Source organism: Cibotium barometz, chromosome 19, assembly GCF_041138505.1.
Source record: "Cibotium barometz isolate CiBa-2024 chromosome 19, ASM4113850v1, whole genome shotgun sequence".
NCBI classification, from domain to species: Eukaryota; Viridiplantae; Streptophyta; class Polypodiopsida; order Cyatheales; family Cibotiaceae; genus Cibotium; species Cibotium barometz.
In genome coordinates this window covers 29,211,033-29,223,186 of record NC_141064.1, presented here as the reverse complement: position 1 = coordinate 29,223,186, position 12,154 = coordinate 29,211,033, and the positions used below count along the sequence as shown (strand labels likewise).

The 12,154-nt window shown below is 43.2% G+C and overlaps 1 protein-coding gene across 8 annotated transcripts; it reads right to left on the bottom strand.

The window, feature by feature from the left end:
- Positions 1–4,674: 4,674 nt before the first annotated feature.
- Positions 4,675–11,418, bottom strand: LOC147628422 (uncharacterized). Of its 8 annotated transcripts, XM_086813547.1 has the most exons (8): positions 11,326–11,418; positions 10,843–11,015; positions 10,392–10,475; positions 9,941–10,167; positions 5,877–9,819; positions 5,674–5,734; positions 5,301–5,524; positions 4,675–5,199 (listed from the first exon to the last, which is right to left on the bottom strand). In XM_086813547.1, exons 4-8 carry the CDS (start codon positions 10,134–10,136, stop codon positions 5,145–5,147), a joined length of 4,479 nt encoding a protein of 1,492 aa, XP_086669673.1. In that variant the 5' UTR covers positions 10,137–10,167; positions 10,392–10,475; positions 10,843–11,015; positions 11,326–11,418; the 3' UTR covers positions 4,675–5,144. The 8 variants fall into 8 exon arrangements, with proteins under 8 accessions (XP_086669673.1, XP_086669678.1, XP_086669674.1 ...); XM_086813552.1 differs by lacking the exon at positions 11,326–11,418 and having other exon boundaries at positions 9,930–10,167; positions 10,843–10,997; XM_086813548.1 differs by lacking the exons at positions 10,843–11,015; positions 11,326–11,418 and adding an exon at positions 10,667–10,710.
- Positions 11,419–12,154: the final 736 nt, after the last annotated feature.

Genomic DNA, 12,154 nt, shown 5'->3' with positions numbered 1-12,154 from the left:
AGGGCACAAACATTACGAGTGATGAGGTGCAAGCTCTAGAAGGAGCTGGATTTGTTCTACAGAAGGAGAGTTTACAAGAAGAGAACACACCAAGAAGCACAACCCTGAGGTACAAATAGGAGTGTCGCAGATAGTAGCTAAGAGGATAGACAATGCTCTCACTTTGTCAACCTCAATCATTATAGAAAGGGTCATGAAGAAAATGGAGCATGAGGTGTTTATATTAGAGACTCCATGCAGGGTCGGGTTGGGCTGGGTGTAGGGAGGAGGAGTAGGGAGGAGAAGAGAGAGAAGACTTGGTAATAGAGAGTGATTGGTTGTCAAAAAAATCCCACTTGGAGAAGTTTGCTCCGTGCCCATCCCCCCAAATCTATCAGCAATTTCCACTTTATTCCAACCTCCACCACATCTGCCTTCAATTGGCCTTCCGCCCATGGAGGCATCCCATACCCACCTCTAGGAACCCTCAAGGATGCTATTGATTGGTCTCTCATAGACCATCTCTTTCCCCTAAAACTAGCCCAGGATTTTGTACTCCCCCCTCAGTACTTCTGATCTCAACACTCACTGATGGATCAACCTTATCGGCCATGTCGTTTGAAACCTCCAAGCACCACATCCTCCAACAACAACAACAACAACAAGAGCTCAAGGGCCGGGATGCATACATCTGGGCAGAGGGCCAAAAACTTAGCCATGCCCAACAACTTCTTCAGGTCGCCATGAGAAGAGTACCGTGTTGGAAACCGAAATCAAGAAAGCCATGACATGTGAAATCCCTCGACGTCAGCATGAGATTGTGGTAGCTCCCAAAGCCACCCAAGAGGAGCTAGCTAACACTCATGATCAGTGCCGTCTGCCTTCAATACCAAGCCCTCATGACCGCCAAGGTTATGGCAACACATGAAGACAAAAGAGACCAACTTCTAGACAAGCAAAAGCCAAAAATACCCAAGTGGATGAACCATGGAATGTGACCCTGCCCTGTCTGCAACACATGAAGCCACAAAAACCCTCACAAATTTTCAAGAAGAGTTCAACCTCGCAATGAAAAAAGCGGTTGCTAAGGAAGCATCCTACCAAGATCTCCTCGGTTGCTAGGGAAGCATCCTACTAAGATCTCCTCCTTGACAAAGAAATCCTGATAATTGAGGCATATGGTGAAATTCATCAAATGCAAACCCTTGCCTCGGATGATACCCCATTGGGAGGGCGGGAACAAAGGAAACTAGACATGCTTCTCTCATGGGCTACAAACCTTGACACATTGCCCACCATGAGATGATCTCCCATGGATACCATTACCCTCATCAACCGCACCCTAGCCCTATATTTACTTTAGTTCAGCATCTCTATATCGAACCCTATTTCCACCCCCACCTTTTAGCCCACATCAGCACCACGTGGCAATTCACCCTCGTCACCATGTTCTTCTTCGACCAAGACATATCCTTTAGGGACACTGCATTATTATACTCCATGGAATCCCGTCTCCTTTAAGGACCCTCTCCAACTGACCTAAGTCCAATTCCCTCCCATCAAGTATCCACAACATCTTCCATGGGAGCCCCTTCCTCTTCCACCGCTCCACCCCTAAGCCTCGATCTTGTCAACCAACTAAACCCCCCATTAACCACATCCATGAGCGTCCGATCCTCGAATCATTCTAGAGGGGTGGATTTAAATGAGGAACCATCACAAACTACTCTAGAAGAAGCCAGTGAAGGTGACGAGAAGGACCCAAGGGTGTCCTTACCTATCCATGAACATAAGCTCACATACCTGCCAATCGTTTGGGATGTCACATTCCAAGGCAACTTCCATAGTCACCTGGATACTCGCTTTGACATACACAAGGCATGGCTTAAAACTTCCCTGGCCCACACCCCTCACCACAACCACGAATTTGTGGGCCAACTATCTGTCCAAACTTTTATGGGCCCAATTTCGATACAAAACCTTGCCCAAGGATACCCACAAAAAACCAACAAACAAAAAAGAAAAAAAAAAAGAAAAAAGAAAAAAGAGAAGAGAGTCAAAGAAAGCAGAATGCAAAGTGTTAATGAAAAAAGGAGAGTGCAAAGTATCGAAGAAAGCAAAGTGTTAAAGTTTTCACTGAAGGAAGCTTCTACATGGACCCACCTTTTCCCCAATGCCCCTGCACGTCACCTACAATATCCATATGCTTTACATATAATAGACACATAGGCACCGACAGCATACAAGTACATTACTGGATGGGAGGACCATGACAGGCGGAAGCTTTGGCCCATGGTATGACCCATCGCTTGGACCTTTCCCAAATCTGCAAGAACCTTTTGTGACCTAGTCTTTCGACCACCTCACCTAGTGATTCCCACTACCTCTATCCCATGTGCAATGCCAAATCCGTCAAGCCACAGAGGCCGCCCAACTCCCTTGCAATTTTGGGCACAACCATGTGCAAATCCACTGCCACCATGCCTCAAGCACTCTAATGATCTTGACTCCCAAACGAAAAGGAATGTCAAGTAAATATCAAAGAAAGTAGCAAAGAGAGTCAAATAAAACAATTGATTGGAGAAGTTATTTGTTTGGAGAAGTACGCACACACACGAGCACACCTTTCGTCCATTGCCCATTCACGTCACTTGTATATTTCACTACAAGCATCACAATTTTTTCTCTTCACATTTCATGGCACACACAAATACATGCACTTGCAACTAATTTTGTCATCAAACGCAACTCTCTAGGTACATCTCTGGATAGGGGGACCGCGGCGGGCGGATGCAAGTTTAGCCCATAGTACGACCCATCGCTTGGAAAATCCTAGACCTTGCCGATACCTCCAATGAGCTTCCATGCCTATATCCTCTCCTTCCACTCCGATTCAACACCAACAACACCTCACCGTAGTCAACATATTTATCAAGCAACAACCCAATGATCCGGGCATCATACCTTGTCATTCCACGGCATCTCAAACTCCATCTACCCATGCCAATCATTTCATGGGGTCTTGGCACTCATTCCACTAAACACATAGGGTGTAGACCACTTCTCCCAACTACCTCATGTTGAAGGGTGCACACCACTTTCACAACCAACGGAGGACAAGCATGAAGCACATATACATCATCTATCACTTTCCATGACGCCTTGATAAGTTATCTACCATTAGGGCTACCCAAAACTTCCCATCACCAAGCCCTATATCTAGTTGTAGATCAATCCTGAACTATACAACTTAACCTCAATGTATCCTGGACCATCCACTTCTCAGCATAGCAGCTTTATTGACTTGGGTGACACGAGGATGCGCCATTAGAAAGGGGGATGTGTTAACCACTCCATGGGTTAACATGGTTTCACCCAATCGTCCTACCGTAAGACGCTTCGCCGTCTTACTCAAAGGGACCCTTAACTTCTGTAAGATGGCACTTGAATATATAAAGCAACCTTACCATGAGCTTCAAAGAAAGAAAGTCTATAGACTTAGTGTACATATAATAGAGGCTGAACCGTTTTTAAGTTTAGTTAGCCTAATATGAAAACTAGTCACTTGTAAATAAGTCATTTTTTATAATAAGCAATACACAATCATTCCCTTATAATAGTTTCCTTCTTACCTCTTCCTGCTTACTTGCATGCTATTGAATCTTGCTTGCTTGATATAGATGCATGCTAGATAGGTTTTCTTCTTGTATTAGCTTCTTCTTCCCCCCCCTTTTGTCGGAAAGAACCATTGCGAAGAACCATCTCTTATTGCCATGAAAGCTCTCCCTTCACTCCTTCAAAAAGGCACTACATTAACTTCAGCCAAGTTTTAAGTTATAAAATTTGTGCATGAACATTAAAAAGAAAACCAATTAGATCCCAACCAAATGGAGATTACACCCTACCAAACAATAAGCTTTAGAATGCTATCGCAAGATTTGTCTTGCCTATACCTACTACTACCAACCATTAAGAAGAGTTGCCATCATGTGAAGCAAACAATAGCTTAGCTATGGCTACCCAAAAATACTAGCAAACAAAGCCACCAAGGAACACCCACCATGACGAAAATATATAGAGAAGCCTTGTTCCAAATGTGATGTAAAATGATGCCTATCTTCTTTTGGATCTAATGAAGTACAAAACTCTAGCTAAAAAGAAAAAAAAAACTATTATTGGAGTCATTAAGCATCGTGTTATTCAAGCCTTCGTTACCAAGGTAGAGCCCCATCATAGGGATGGTTTCCATGCGTATGAATTATGATTGTACGAGCTCTAGTTGGCTTGGCCACATGCTACTTCCTTGTGATTGTGCGAGCTCTAGTTGGCTTTTGGCCACATGCTACCTTTCTCATTCGGTGGATTAGGAGTTAGTTCATACGAGTCTCGAGTACGATTTTTCTTTGCGAGTCAATGCGACTTTTCTCATGCGGTGGATTGGAGTTATGGGGCATTTACAAGCCCCCTCCGTGCAGACCACGAGTCCAGACACCATTTATTTCAAGCTGTAAATTTAGATCCTACCCTTGAGGAACCCACCCTAAGGAGAGTACATATCACAAGGTTGTATTAATAATGTGAGGCTACGTAAATGGAGGAAAAAATCAGATTGAAAAAAAGCAGCAAGTGGTGCAATTCTAGCAATAGCTTCATGCAAAAAAAAAAAACAAAAAAAAAACACACACACACTATTAATTTTATTTTATTTTTAAATCTCTATTAATTTTAAAAAAAATCTCTATTAATGGAAAAAACATAGCCTGACTCTCACATGATGTGCTTACAAAATACATATCAGCATGGCAGCTGGCTTTGTTCATCATCAATCAAAACCTGCTGGCATTCATCCCTTCAGAAAGGCATATTCCAAAGCCTCATACACACATACATACATCACAAAACCGCCATATATGCTGTACTGAATTTGCACCTTACAAAGGGACTTCCAACCCTAGTGAAACCTTGAAACTTTTGCTTTAAAAAATGAAAGAATAGAGCAAACTCCAAGAAACATTTGGCTATGCATCATTTCATGCCATCATGACTGTGGTCGTCACGTGTCAGCAGGCTCTTGCCCGAGTGGCTATCATTCTGGAGAGGGCATTAGTTCAAACTCACATATGTAGCTTTCTGACCTTGCACCAAATTTGGCACCCAAAGAGTGATCAAGATTGTACATTAGGTTGAAACATTCCACCACCATGACCCCTTCTCTCGATTCTGTCAGTGAAGACATTCACATCATATAGTGAGTATTACACTTTGAAGTCATTAGTACACATGATTTCTAACCTAGCTCCAATGGAGAGGTGTATACATACGTAGGGGCAAGTCTCCCAAGACTTTTAAGCTGTCGACCTGATGCATTATCAACAACTTGCCCACTAATGTCCACCATGTATGCCTTGCCAGAAGTAGTTGGCAGCCCTCTAACAGCAAGAACATCAAGATCTTTCTTATGAAGCTCCCTACCGTTGACAAAAACTCCCGTCCTACCACCCGTACAGTCTTTGGCAAGGGGAAATTTGAATTCTTCAATAAATGGCTGCAACAAAAGGCATATTATTACTCATCAACTTCCCATAAGCACCTCAGTACCTACATGACTTTAGCGTGAAAGGCATTAACCTAGGTAACTAAGGTAAGTATTTTGATATAGAATGAAACACTTGTTCTAGGTTAAAGTCAACTTACTGGAATGATTCCTAGGCATGGACCACCAATTACACCCCAAAATCCTGCCTGATAGTCATACCTGTTTGGAAACACCATGAAATAAGCCCCTCTTAGAAGTGAGTGAACTCTTGAATACCTAGCAACTCACAAGGCACTCCTCTGAAGATGAACCAACACACTCAACTAGCAATACTACAAAGCATTTCTTTAGAGAGACTGACCAGTACACGCCAGGATGGATAGTTCCAGCTTTATCTTCAGCTCTTTTTACAGCTACATCTGGTATCATGTGGCCATTAACCACCACCTTCTGTCGATTGTTATTTCCTTGTCCTCCTTTGCCAAAATCTCGGAGGCTTTTCTTAAGAAGAGTTGCAAGATACTTGGGCCCTCTACTTACGTCTTGGACAGACGGTTCACCACCGACCTCGCCAACATTACTTTCTTTTTTATAAACACATTCATCAAAGTCTGATGCTGCATCATATGTAAGATGCTCATATAAAGGGGAACCTGGAGCAGGTGACAATGGGGCTGCCCTTATGCCATTGTTAGAAACTCGAAGTTCATGTCCTTGCTGTAGGTTGGAACCAAAACCTGCAGAGGCTTTGGGGAAGTGTTCAATGAGAGGAGAGCCAGGAACAACTGGCAATTTTTGGGTGCTATTCCTTAAGTTGCTTCTGAATAAATCAGCATCCATGGAATGAGGTTGCCTTGGTTCATGCCTCTCTAAAGGCTCATCGCCATAGCTCTCTCTAAGGTACTCATGAGTCAAACCTTGCACCTCCCCAGGAGAGACCCTGATCCTACTGTTACTGGAGCCTTTCTGAAAAAAACCATCTGCGAAGCTAGGTGCCTCAAAAGCTTTTCCATCTTGTCCAAGCACTGCAGACTGTGACAGAAAAGCATGGTTCATTTTCTTCTCTCCAAAACCGACCCTATCATTCCTCAGGGCCTTGAATTTTTGGTGATCATGTGTATAGTGACCAGCTGCATTTCTTATTGGACTAGACCCACATGCACTAGAAGAGGAAGATGAAAGATAGCCTTCATGAACGAATCCAGAACTATTCAGGAACCTATCATTCTCACCATATCTCCATTGGCTTTCAAAAATCCCCTGACCTTGCAAGATGGTTGTGATAGACCTAGGATGGCAAACTCTATCAGGTTTCTCTGCATCAAACTCAGCCATTGCAGAAGTATTTGCCTGGGTTAACATCTGGTTGTCCAGTCTTTCATACTGAGGGTGTAAGCTAGAGCCAAATCTGGCTGTTCCACCCAGTCCTAAACTAGAAATAGGTACTGGTCTGCCAACATATGAAGAACTATGTTCAGATGGATGCACAGTCGCAGCTGCTAAATGCGACTTGTTTGTACTTGAGAAGTGACTAGGATAAGATAAATGTGCAGCATTTGTAAGTAAGCCCTCCTTAATAGATGATCGATTGTCAGCCTGCAGAGAAACACAGAATTTGGAGGTCTTTCCACAAGCACCACACCGTAGTTTTTGCACAGCATTCACAATAGGGAGATGTGGAGGAACATGAAGCATTTTATAACAGCCTCGGCACAAAACATAGGGAGCAGCACCAGGACCAGGTAGAGGAGGATAATGCTTTTGTTTCCTTGCTAAAAACGCTGAGTATTCAAGATGAGCAGTGGACCTAATCTGTCCTTGTGACTGCAGCAGATGGTAACCTGTTTGGAACTGCTTAGCTGGACCATGCATAGTAGGCTCTACATGATGAGCAGGAGGCTCAAAAAGCACATGTTGATGAGCCTTTGATGGCCACTGGGAAAAGCAGACTCCACGTTGAGGCGTATGTGGTGGTGGCTGCATGCAAGACTGCTGCTTGCAGAATGTGCAAGCAGGAGAAACAGAATTGAGTGGTGCAAAGTGGCTGAAATCCTTTTGATAAGCGGGGCCAGGTGCCAATAAATTATGGCAGGCCATCTGAGAGGGGTAGACCCTGTTGCCTGGTGGCAGTGGCAAACCAGAAGAATCAACAAGATACTGCTCACTGGGGTGAAAATAAGAGTTAATTTCTTGAGGCCTAGCATGATAATGGTAATGGTGCCCTGCCGGGTTATGGAATGAGTAACCTGACCGTCGATCCCTCATGTTCCTCTCTGCTTCAAACATGTGACTCTGCAGAAGAGAACTCCGCTCTTGCCTGTTTGCATGTGGAGAGTCCAGCTGATTACAAGAGTTTTGGTTGAAGAACCTCCCCATAGTATCTCTATTCAATGCCACTCTATGAGAATCCACATAGTCTCTTTGGCAAGCAAAAGCATTGCCTTCATCATCGTGCCTTTGAGGTATTCTGGGGGAAACTAGCCTATCATCCACTTGATAGTTGCACCTGCCAAGAGTTGATAAAAGACGAGGCTCCTGCTCCTCAAGATATGGAGCTTCATACACATATGCCTCTGATTGAAGAACCTTCCGATAAGCATGAATCTTAGAGGTGGCTCCATGTTCACGTCTTTTACTGAGAGGCATGCCCTCTTTGACACATGAGCTTTCATAAAGATTAGATTTCATCTCAATAGCCCCCTGGTCTACCTGTGTCTGAGCTGCCTCTCCTTGATTTCTTTGCAAAAGCTTTTGTGATAGTGTTGACCTTAGAGGGGTGATTGGCCTTACCAAACCATCCCCATTTCCACCTTTAGGATTGGCATTGCTAGACCCGTAATTGTTCCTTGAAGAAAAATCTTGGCCTTGCAACTCTCTGTGTAGCAACAAACTTCTACTCAGCTCAAAATCCTCCTGTGAGAAGGTTGGAAAAGCCGGATTCTTACAAGATGAATTTCTCAGAGCTACTGCCTTTGAGTTTAACACCGGTTCCTCCTCTACACAGTCTGCACCCGCACGGTCAGAGCCTTCTGATGGCATGCAGCACCTCGTTGTTGAGTCCCTGCCGATCCTAAAACTCTCTGGCTTCCACATATTCAAGTTAAAGTTCCACAGGCCTTCATTTTCCTGATTCTTGTCATCTCCTTTAGCATCCTCACTAGCAGAACAGAAGTCTCCGACATCAGCACTCTGTGAACATCCTTTCAATGGAATTTCATTGTGACACCTCGTCTCTGAGTTGCTGCCTTCCCCATTACTTCCAGAATTATTTGATCTGTGACTTGTCATGCCTTCACCGTCGTTTCTAAGCACGAAAGCATTTGGCCCTGTCACACTGCTCTGCTTACTAACAGCCATCTCTAAAGCATCCTCATCACTGAATGAAGGGCCCAAAACAACAGAAGATTCAATCCTGAAGCTTAACTCCGTAAGACTGCTACATAGCCTATCATTATCATCAGAATCACTCTGTGCACGAGCCAAGTCATCAAAGGATTCCTTATCGATGCCCAATTTGATTTCTTCATCATCAACTCTGGTGTCTAGCTCCACATTGACATAGGATGCCTCTTCATCGGTGGCCCCACTTGGAGACCAAAACTTCGCACAATGTCTCTCAATATGAGCAACTTCTTCTTGATGTGTGGCTCTGCCATTATCAACCACGTGTGCATCAGAACGAGCCAGACCAAGATTGCTTATGTGCGGATGAAAGCTTTCATGGAGAGAAGACCCCTCAGTTTGACCTATTGAAGAACCAACTTCTGACATATCCACATTCTCTGATGAAGACCATGGTGGAGAACGAAATCCAGCTTCGGATCCAGTGAATGAAGCCGACCGGATGCCAGAAAAATGTCTCCCCTGTTCACTTTTATCCAAGCTTTCTCCACTTACAGTAGAGGAGTAGGATGGCCTTCTATGAGAGGGATATAGAGGCGTTTCCAAAGGAAATGCATTTGATTTAGACACCAAGCCATCCCTTGCAGATTTTCTTGGGCTGTGATAATTATTCCCAGCAAGGGGTTGATCATCCAACATATACGGAAGAACATCTTGCCATACATTAACTTTTATCTTATCAGAAGCTTCTGACACCAAGATTCTGTCGTTTTTCTGGATAAATTTTTTCTCCTGTTCTGTATGACCCATTCCAAGCTGCCCTTGTGTTTCCCCAGTCTCATTTGTGAGCCTAGCCCTTTCCAGCTTGAAGCTAGGAAGTTCAGTACTGTTTGAATCATCACCACTTCCATGCAACCTGTTCTCCAATAAACTGTCATTCATCCCAGCTGGGCTACCTCTAGCTGTAAGAAACAGAACTTTGTTAGATTTCAAGGGCAAGGATACATATAATTGCAAAGTAAACTACTACTGTATTCTACGGAAAAAAAAAACCGCAAACAAATGGGATTACTGAGATCTGACACAAAAGAGGTGTTGAACAGATAGGGCATTCATAAACTGAGGTTGACGGCTCTGTAAGGCGGGCAGGGCATTTGGGACAGCGCACTTTCTTGCGGCCGGTAGTATTGTTTGATGCTGGCATCTTGGTGCTGTCAGGACTCAATATGGACTTTGGATGAGCGGTTGTGACAGAGCTGCTAGTGCACAAAGCCGGCATCTAGATCAGACATCCATGCAGACTGTCATCACTGCAAAGGAAAGCATGGGAAACAGAGGTAGGTTAATGTGATGTAATGCTTGGGCAAAGCTCCTTCATTATACTGTGCTGTTCTGTGAATAATGTTGCAAGCAGAGTACATATTGCATACAGTTAGTGAAAACTCTCTCTCTCTCTCTCTCTCTCTCTCTCTCTCTCTCTCTCTCTCTCTCTCTCTCACACACACACACACAGCATTACTCTCACATCATTTACCTGTTGTCGCAATCGCACGTCCCAAGCTAAATGTGTTACATAGTATCAGGTAGTCTGCTACTGCAGGAGCTGGCTCCTTACAGTCTGCAACAGGAGTATATATGGAAGATGGTTAAAGGAGAGGCTATGAGCAAGAAGAAGAAGAACTCACTTAGTAAAGGATCTTCTGGAAACCATGGTGTTCCATGAGAGGGCAAGATGAAAATCTGACATGATAAAAAAGCAAGCAAAAGAATACAAGGAAGAGGGTATGTCTCAAAGTGCAAAAAGTGAACCTGCAAACAACATGGAATGGTCCTGGCATTTCTGCATGCAGAATCTACTTCTCCAATTGGGCAAGTGATCAAGGCTCAGGGGACAACAGTGATACTTAAGCTGCAAGCATGTGCTCAAAGTGTGGAGTTGCCTTGATAGGTGCTAAGAAACTAAAAAGGCAAAGAAAGGAAAATACCTGGTTGATTGGCAGGGCAGTTGAAATTGCTGAGCTGTTCCCATTGCAGGGACCCAATAGACAAGGTGTTTGGAAACTGGGAGCTGCACTGCCTGCAACCACTGCCTGCAACGCCCATGTGCTCACTGCTGCTTGCTTTCCAACAAAGAGAGCCTAGTCGGTCCGGACGGTAACTAGCATTACATCAAGTCCTTTTCCCAATGGATTAAAATGGAAATTCTAATTTTGAATAAGCATTTTCTTGACATTAATTATGCATTTTCTTCACATTTCAATATATATTTATAACTATATCTTTAAATATTTTGAGGAAGAATTTAACATTTCAATTTTTGTAACAAAAATCTATCTTTTCTCAATTTTTGTAAGAAAACCTATCTTTTCTCAATCGGATTATTTTCCACGTTTTATGTTTTTTAAACCCGGTTTTTTTTTAATAACAATCGAAAATTAGGGGTGTTTTAGCTGAGCTTGACAGGCTACCTTGCACGCGAAACTCAAGCCTGCTGGCATGTACCGCCTTGCTTTAAGTCATCACGATTATGAGCTGTTGTAAGATCTTAAAAGTGGTCGTCCATATTTTTTTACAAAATTTTAGTATTTGCTGATTTTTTTTGCTAAAATAAAATTTATAAATGAAAAATAGCGGAGCGCTATGTTCCATCATATGACACGTGGCTTGAACTTCGAGCTTGCGCGCAACATTAATATTATTCATGGACGTTGATGTTTGGAAGCTTGAACGTTCAAGCCTTCAAATTTTAAACTTTACAACGTCTTTCCATACCTTTTTAACCTTAATCACAAACATATCGCTCTCACGAAACACACACACACACTCTCTCTCTCTCTCTCTCTCTCTCTCTCTCTCACACACACACAAGCACACACACGTCTTTCCATACCTTTTTCATCTTAATTGCAAACATCTCTCACATACACAAACACAACCGACCCCTCCAAAAAAAAACAAAAAACTAGGTTTCATTCAACCTTAATATCTCTCTCACCCCCCAAACCCCAACAAAAACAAGGTTTTTTTTTTTCATGCCAATCGTGCGTTAGTGTAGTGGCAATTGAGAGTCCCTAGGTGATGGGTTCAAATCTCCCCCTATGCAAGCGATTGCATTTAGTATGTGTGAGTAGTGTACTTTCAAAAAAAGCAAAGTTCTGTGGGTGTGTTAATTAGTATAAGCTTCAACCCGAGGATTATGATAATGGCTCCTAGTTGCTCGTTTTGCTATTGAAAATCCAAGTCTAACATTGAAGCCTTGATGAAATCAACACTGTTGTGTGTTGTTATGTATGAAAA